At 47.5% G+C, this 9,020-nt stretch overlaps 1 protein-coding gene across 1 annotated transcript; it reads left to right on the forward strand.

Moving 5' to 3' along the window:
* The first annotated feature begins 3,864 nt into the window (after positions 1 to 3,864).
* Positions 3,865 to 8,944, forward strand: LOC112461105. Its single transcript, XM_025026187.1, has 2 exons — positions 3,865 to 7,849; positions 8,268 to 8,944. The coding sequence occupies exons 1-2, from the start codon at positions 3,865 to 3,867 to the stop codon at positions 8,942 to 8,944; spliced, it is 4,662 nt and encodes a 1,553-aa protein (XP_024881955.1).
* The last annotated feature ends 76 nt before the right edge of the window (positions 8,945 to 9,020 follow it).

Genomic DNA, 9,020 nt, shown 5'->3' on the forward strand with positions numbered 1-9,020 from the left:
TGCGGAGCACCTCTGGATCCGACTCTTCAAAGTGTTAGAGGTGTTGCTGAAAATCTCGCAGACAAGCAGCAATCTCCTAAGGAATTTTTAATATATATGATCCACAAAATGTTTCCCCTGAATATTAGAAATGAGCAGATTAGATTATTTTTATATTTTATTTATTAACATTAAGCGACGTTTTAGATTAGATCATATGTTAACAAATATTTTTGTTCTAGTAAAACTTATTGTCCAATTGAGTGACATTGTTTTTATATATAAAATGAGAAATATAATTATATATATATTTTTTAATAATATATCCATATTTGGTTCTATTTGATTATATGCTATATAAAATTAGTTTATACTTTTAATACAATGAAAAAATTAGTGTATATGAATTTTGTCCATTAAGCTATATATAACTTTTATTACAGTTTTTATAAACTATATATCTAAGCAATACTTAGTCTAGGTAATTTACAGTATCTAGATTTACAAAATCTAGGCTTAATATTGTATAATTAAGCCTAGTATATATAAGTCTTACATAGTTTATATTTGCAACAGCTTCTATATTAATCACCAAATATAAGATTATTATTTTTATGATATATATAAGTTAAATTTTCATGTTTAGTTTTACTTTTTCATATACTATGTTTACGCGAGTGTTACTTCTGTAGTAACTTACGATATATCACTCGTTTACGCGGAATAAATTATCGTAAGTTACTACAAAATCCCGTTTACGCGAAGAAATTATTGTAAGTTACTACAAAAGTAACGCTCGCGTAAACGTAGTAATAGTAGCAGATTATCCTAATAAGTCATGTAAGCTTCTTGGAGTTAAAAAATTACGATTGGAGTTGGCTGCGAAACATATAATAAGCATTATTTTTTCTGAAGATCCTATTCTTGTCAAAGTTAAAAAGTATTTACATATGTCAGAATCTATTATATCGAAGATCCTCTACAATGGTGGAATAAATTAAATGAAGTTGTCACTGCCGAATTTGTACAAATTGGTATGCTGCATTTATGCCATACCGCGATTACAAGTTCAGCTTCTGAATGCGCGTTTTCTTCTGCAGGTTTGCTTATCACAGCAAAACGTTCTTCGTTAAAACCATCAAAATCTAATAAAATATTTTTTATTTACGGTAAAGTAAAATAAGTTTTACTATTATTTATACAACTTAATATGTGAAGAAATATTTAATAAGTAAGAGAGAAAGAAGTCTGATATCTGATGGTTATACATATACAGTGAATTACATTTTATTTTTGTTACGTATGATGGTCAGGAATAACATTTTAAGATAAATTTTATTTTCTTTTGTGAAAAAAAGAGACATTAATAATGCTAATGAAATGATCGTATTTTGAAAACAAGTGCTGAGTATTTATTGTTTGCTATTTTTGTTCATTCCGATAAATTATCACTCGCCAATTCCGCCGCCGCTGAAAAAGAAAATTATTATATAAATATATTATATATATATATCTGTTTGGCGCACCGCCGTGTATCATAGTGTAAATAGTAGCTAATTATAAGATCGATTTCGTGTTGTCGCTTCACATTGTTAATTGTACGGTTCTTGTATTGATTAGTTATACCGGGTTAAATTATTGCGCTTATTAGCGAAACGTCGGTGGATCGCGATTAGTACACTTGTCGATATTCGCGCGACTCACCCGACTCGTGCTGCCCGCCCGCGGGTGGCATCCCTCATTATGAGAAGAATTCGGTACTCGCTCGCGCCGTACTTCGCAGGTGCGCGAGTCGGAGAACGAAAAAGAGGGACTCAGCTCAAATAGTCAGAGAGGACACATCTCTCCGCAGAACTTTTCGTCAAGCCGCCGTGCGGCACACATATTCGCAAGACAGCCGTCTTACGGCAAACACATTTTTGGCCAGCCGTCTTACGGCAGGGACTCATCAGTCGAACGTCGTGAAGCTCACACGTTACCGTTTTCGCATGTGCAAACTTGGAGTGCTCGGTCGCCCATCGCAGGCCACGAAGGCCTAATCGCTTGCTATTCTGCCTATCTGTGCCTGCTTGCTATACCTGCCTGTCCGTGCCCGCTTGCTATACCGGACTGTTGCATGCTTTCGTCTTGCACGCCAGAGATCTCGCCAACGGGAGGACGACGTCGACACCCAGGAGGCGCCGGGCAACGACACGGTGAGTCGCCACGCATTTTTTGATATTCGCTTGCTTGCTTCGCTTTATTCGCTTTCGCGAGGGCACGGGCCCTCTGGTCCTTCGAGAAATTTTGTTGACCAATCGCAAATCCGGGGAGCGCCTCATACCCCCCCGTGCATTGGTCCTTTGAGCCGGATTTCGCGTTAGAAAATTACCGCCGACCTTTCGCTCACGTCGCATCATTCATTAACTTGTTAATTTTCGCACATTCTTGTAATCGCGCATCGCGATAACACGTGGCGCGTGGTAGTCTCTCGCGATATCTTTCGTGCGCAACTCCTTGTGACGAGAATACTCGCGTGAACTTCTCTGGTCGCAACCATGCCATTGCTGTTATCTGCCTTTGTCGTGAATACGCTTAATTGTTTGTTCTTATAGTCGCGAGATGCAGTAACGCGCGGCGTGTTAATAATCTTTAGTCTCGCGCGATATCTCTCGTTCGCAATTCTTAATTCGCAGCGAGAATACTCGCGTGAACTTCTCGCTCGTCGTAACACGTTCCGTCGCTGTTATTCGCATTAACGCGAATTGCAATAACGCGTGGCGTGTTAATAATCTAATTAATTCGCGACGAGAATATTCGCGTGAATCCACGATCTCGCGCGATATCTCTCGCTCGCAATTCTCTCGCTCGTTGTAACACGTTCCATCGCCGTTATTTGTACTAATCGTAGATTGCGCAATTGACGCGGTAATTAGTTAAAACCCGTCATTGTTAACATAGAAACCGAAATATTCAGATCTCGAATATTCTCGGGCTGGCCATACGTTTTCGCCGCGCCGTCGACGGCCTTGACGCTCGGTCACGGGCCGGCAGCGTATGTACATACACAGTTTTTCTACATAAGCTCGCGTTCCATAATAACGCGCTACCTTATTTTCGTTGTTGCTGGGTGTGTTTCGGCCAGACTCGAAATACATATTGAAAACACATACTGAATATTATTCCGATCGTTGGAATTCTCGCAAACATAATTGCCACCGATCGAATATACTGTTCGTCGGCACTGGTTCCCGGTATAGAATATATTGCAGCACTCAAGGTAATCTCATTAAAGATTATAATTACAATTGTAATCACAATTGCAAAGAGTTGACGTAATTGATGCTCATGTCGTGGATTATTGCTCGTGTCATGTGTATACTGCTCAGGTCGTATACGCTGCTCGTGTCGTAGCTCCGCGCGTAACATGTATTGCTGAAAACTTAATTTGAACAAATACTTGAGTGCATTCCTCGCCGTAACCGGGCACCTGTGCCAACCTAATTGATAATTTTGATCGTTAATATAACTATTTTCTTATTTTGTACATCCCTTGCAACCCTCTTCCTTGTTAGCTCTACACTGCATTTGACACCCTTTTCTTGCGTTCGCCATTGGCTCTTGCGATTAACAAACTTGTCATTTTGATTGCGCTATTATATCGTGTTTGAAGAACATTCTCTCGGGAACATTCCATTGAGCCTTCGCGTAGGAATCCGAAACGAGCCATCTGTTATTCCTCATCACTTTGACGAACGGGACGGTTGTTTGCTTTCGTTCTCTCTTTCGTCCCTTAGCATATAAACTTGAAGCCTATTGTTCGCCGGTATTTTCACGGGGCGACCATACACTACGCGTCCTTGGGATCGTTTGCCGTTGCTGTTGATCGTTTACATATCAACCAACATGTCGAAATCAAAGTCAGCTCCCTCTTGTCGCGAGTTATGCGTCCGGCGGATGCGGGAGATTCATGATCTTGCCCGGAACGCCTCGTCCGAACCGACGATCCTAGAAGGTTTTCTTGCCCGCTATCCGAGCGTGGCGAGAATCGCCGAGGACTTTGAGAACGCGCATCTAAAGCTTATACAAGAGACTACTGAGTTCGACGCCGAGGACGCGATTCGGGCAGACTTTGATAAAATGCATTACGCCGTGAAAGGACGGTATCACGCGCTCACGGGCACGGCGCCCGGAACCGCACAGGCTCATTCCGCGAGCCACGCGTCGGCGATCAAGTTACCCAAAATTACGCTTCCGCAATTTTCGGGCGATCTCGCGCTGTGGCCGTCTTTCATCGCGTTATACAACATCTCTATTCACGAGAACCGGAACGTCCCTGCCATAGAGAAGTATCAATATCTGATATCCTGCTTGAAAGGAGAAGCGCTGAGCGTCGTCAAGAACATCCCTCTCTCCGCCGATAACTACGCGATAGCTTATGACGCCTTGATTTCGCGATATCAAAACAAACGAGACTTGGCGGATTATCACGTGGACTTGATGTTGAAAGCTCAGCCGTTGAAGTCGGAGTCGGCCGTCCCCCTGCGCACGCTGTTGAGCACCTTCACCGAGAACACGCGAGCATTGAATCTATTAGGATTTCCTACAGACGCTTGGGATTATCTCCTTCTCAAATTCTTGCTGGAGAAGCTCCCTCGCTCGCTCCGCGAGAAGTTCGAATCTGAACACCGGGCGGAGGAAATACCGAAATTCACGCAGCTCACAAAGTTCCTCTCTGATCACTGCCGGGTTCTCGCGTCGGTATCGGGCTCACAAAATACGTCGCAAAAGTCTCAGTCGACTTCGTCAAAGAATTCCGCGTCGGCTTCGTCGCTCGCAACTCGAACCGCCGAGTGTCCGGTATGTAAAGAACAACACCCTGTTGCAAAATGTTCTCGGTTCTTAAAGTTAGCACCCCGAGAGAGGCATTCGACGGCTAAAGCTTCGAACTTGTGCTATAACTGCCTCCGCGCGGGCCACAGCGTTAATGACTGTCCATCGTCGTGGACGTGTCGGTCGTGTAAGGCCAAACATCACACGCTCCTGCATTTTGAGCAGAACTCGGGCTCGGCGAATGCACCCCCAGACGCCGAACCACCCTCCGAATCGGGGACAACGTCATCGCAGGGAAGCGAACCCCTCGTTAGCATGGCTAGTGTCGCGCGGTCGAACCCGATCGTATTGTTGTCGACGGTGCAAGCCGAAGCGCTCGACGCACACGGAAATCCCTTCCCCGTTCGTATTCTGTTGGATAGCGCGAGCCAGCTAAACTTTATCTCCAAAAGTTGCATGCAGAGGGGTGGTTTCGGACGAACCAAGTGCCATACGGTAGTTCTCGCGGTAAATGATACAAGGGCGGCTGCAACTCGAGGCCGCACTTCACTCGTAATACAAGCACAGGGCAGGGAAAGCACGCGCACCCCAGTAGAGGCTACGATTCTTTTGCGCATCTCCGCCCCGTTACCTAGCAGTCAGGTCGAGCGAAGAGCGTGGAAACATTTGAACGGATTGCGGCTAGCTGATCCGCGGTATCACCGACCCGGTCCCATCGACATCCTGATCGGCGCAGAAATCTTCGCGTCGTTACTTCGGGATGGCCGTCGCGTGGGAAAGAAGGGCGAACCAGACGCCTTCAATTCCGTCTTCGGCTGGGTTTTCGTCGGTTCGGTATCGACGCAGGCGCCGGGATCCACACATTCGTTTATGACTCTCGATTCGTTGGACGCATCTCTTAGTCGATTTTGGCAACTAGACGAGATTCCATCGGTCCCACCGTATTCGCAGGAAAATAAACGTTGCGAGGAATTATTCGCTCAGACCACGCGTCGGGACGCGTCCGGTCGTTTTGTCGTATCGTATCCTTTCAAAAGGGATAAACCTTGTTTTGTCGGCACGCGTCAAGTAGCCCTAAATAGATTTCGCGCACTTGAGCGTCGCTTTAAATTAGATGCAGAGTTTAAATTGAACTATAACAAATTCATGCAGGATTATTTGAATAACGGTTATATGAAACTGATTGAACGGCCGTTCCCGGTGGACGGACCTGTATTCTGTTTGCCCCATCATGGGGTAGTCAAATCGGATAGCACTACCACAAAATTGCGGGTCGTATTTGACGCCTCGGCGAAGGATTTGAACGGCGTTTCGTTGAACGACGTATTGCGATCCGGGCCTAAGTTACAGACGGATATAGTCGTGATATTGTTGAGGTTCCGGGTAGGCCGCGTGGCGCTCACTGCGGACGTCAGACAAATGTTCCTTCGGATCTTGGTCGAGCGCGGTCAATGTGGCTATCAGAGAATAGTCTGGCGTTTCTCGGAGAATGATCCGATATTAGACTACTTGATGTTGACCGTCACTTTTGGATTGACGTGTTCTCCGTTCCTGGCAATCGCCTGCTTGTTGAAATTGGCAACGGAAGGCAAAGTGAGTTACCCTCTGGCCGCGGCGGTCTTGGAGGAGAGCGTCTATGTCGACGACGTGGTGGCGAGCGTCGAATCTGAGAGGGAAGCCCGTGAGCTTCAGCGGCAGCTACAAGCTTTGCTTAAAACCGCGGGTTTCGGGCTCAGGAAATGGGCCAGCAGCCATCCGTCAGTCTTAGCAGGTCTCGATCCGGAGCTTTGCAGTCAATCATTGCTATCGTTTGAATCCTCGGAAGATCAGTTTCTCAAAGTTCTCGGACTTCGTTGGTATCCTCAAACGGACGACTTCGGCTTTCAGGTCCACCCGTTGGACAGAGATTGTACCAAACGCACCATTCTCTCGGAACTGGCTCGTATTTTCGACCCGTTAGGCTTTCTGACTCCCCTTACGTTTGCAGCTAAAAGACTGATACAGCAACTCTGGGTGCTCAAATTAGAGTGGGACGATAGGCCTCCTTCGGAAGTATGTTCTCGATGGGGACGATACAAATCGGAACTCCCCGCGCTAGCTTCCATTCGCATACCTCGTACTATCGCCATAGCCAACGTAATCCGACGGGAGATACACGGATTTTGTGACGCGAGTGAACAGGGCTACGGAGCCGTTGTATATATTAGAATCGTCGCCGAGGACGGGGTACTGATTCGAATGCTCAGCGCCAAGTCAAAGGTGGCCCCGCTTAAGGCCATCACCTTGCCGAGACTCGAGCTTTGCGCAGCCGTTTTACTGTCGGACTTAGCGGAGTATATCGGGAACATCCTCCGGCCTAAGATTACTATCGACGGCACGTACGCGTGGTCTGATTCCGAGGTCGCGCTCGCCTGGATACGTTCGGCCCCCCACCGTTGGAAGACGTTTGTGCGCAATCGTGTGGCCCGCATCCAGTCCAACACAGATATCTCTTGTTGGAGACATGTCGACACCAAGTCTAACCCCGCCGATTGTTGCTCAAGGGGCTTGTTTCCTCAAGAATTAGTGGATCACCAGCTTTGGTGGACCGGCCCTGCGTGGCTCGCCGAATTCGAACCCACTCCGGAAACGATATTGGAGACTGACGATTTTCCGGAGGAAGAAAAATCTCGTGCTTTTGTTGTTGTAAATCCTGCTGATGTCGTAAACTCTGCTTCTGTTGTTGATTCGCTTCTCGATCGTTTTTCGTCATTGGATAAACTCGTTAGAATATTCTCTTATTGTCTTCGTTTTGTTAATCGACTCAAGTCGAATTCACCTCACAGAACTCTTGTTGTAGACCAAGTCGAATTCCATTCGACCCTGCTAGATCTCGTTAAAGTTGTTCAATCTTGTTGCTTTGCAGAGGATCTCGATAGATTGAAACGCAATCAGAATTGCTCCAAACCTCTGCGACAACTCGCCCCTTTTGTGGACGCGCGCGGAGTCCTCAGGGTGGGCGGTAGACTCACGCACTCCGCAATATCTCATGAGGCCAAGCATCCCGCGTTATTGCCCGGTAAGCACCGGCTCACGGAACTTATAGTAGAGCGCACCAACCGCCTACACTTGCATCCGGGACGTCGAGCGTTGCATTACCTACTACTGCAGCATTTTTGGATTCTGGGGGCCCATCAGGCCATCAAACATTGTTTGTCGCGTTGTTACCGATGTTTCCGGGCGAACCCGCGTACCTTGCAGCCGCCCATGGCGGACCTACCACTCGACCGGGTACGTCAGGCCAAACCCTTCTCAATCGCCGGGGTCGACTACGCGGGACCCTTCTTCGTATATAATCGTCGTTCTCGCGGGGCAACGCCGTTCAAGGCGTACGTGTGCATTTTTGTTTGCTTTACCACAAAGGCGGTTCATTTGGAACTTGCTTTTTCCTTATCTACAGACTCGTTTTTGTCGGCTCTGAGGCGTTTCATCGCTAGGCGCGGTCGCTGCTCGCGGATCTACAGCGACTGCGGCACCAATTTCGTGGGGGCTCAGCGCGAGCTCGTCAGCTGCATGGAGGCGGCCTCAGGGCGAGAACAAATCCAGTGGTCCTTCCGCGCCACACTTTGGTGGCCTCTGGGAAGCGGGGGTTAAGGCGACAAAAACCCACTTGAAACGCGTGGTGGGAGCGCAGATCCTCACGGTGGAGGAATTCAGTACCCTCCTAGCACAGGTAGAATCCATCCTGAATTCCCGACCTTTGTGCCCCACCAGCTCGGATCCCCACGACCTCGGGGTGCTCTCCCCGGGGCACTTTATCACATTAGAGCCGCTCGTAGCGGTTCCCTATCCCGACCTAGACCCGGTGCCGATAGGCAGACTCGATCGATGGCAGCTGGTGCAGCACATGCACCAACAGTTCTGGAAACGGTGGCATGAAGAATATCTACACACCCTCCAGCAACGACCAAAGTGGCTAAAGCCGGCTGACGCAATATCAAAGGGCACGTTGGTCCTTCTAAAAACCGAAAACGCCCCTCCTCTGGCGTGGAGACGAGGGCGCGTCGAGGAATTGCATCCGGTGAGGACGGCGGATGGCCTCCTTAGTCGCCCTCTGGTGAAGCTGTGCCCTCTGCCGATGGACGGCTCACCGGAGGGACTCGCTCAAACATAGAAAATACGATGTATTTTGGTGGGCGGTAATGTTTGGCGCACCGCCGTGTATCATAGTGTAAATAGTAGCTAATTAT

This window comes from Temnothorax curvispinosus, unplaced genomic scaffold, assembly GCF_003070985.1.
Source record: "Temnothorax curvispinosus isolate PA1 unplaced genomic scaffold, ASM307098v1 QBEX01011081.1, whole genome shotgun sequence".
In the NCBI taxonomy this organism is placed as follows: Eukaryota; Metazoa; Arthropoda; class Insecta; order Hymenoptera; family Formicidae; genus Temnothorax; species Temnothorax curvispinosus.

What these genes read in the sequence shown, in the direction of transcription:
- LOC112461105 (XM_025026187.1), top strand. Translation starts at nt 3,865, where the DNA reads ATGTCGAAATCAAAGTCAGCTCCCTCTTGTCGCGAGTTATGCGTCCGG. An exon ending in GCATCCCGCGTTATTGCCCG is followed by an intron (nt 7,850 to 8,267) that starts GTAAGCACCGGC and finishes TTTCATCGCTAG; the next exon opens with GCGCGGTCGCTGCTCGCGGA.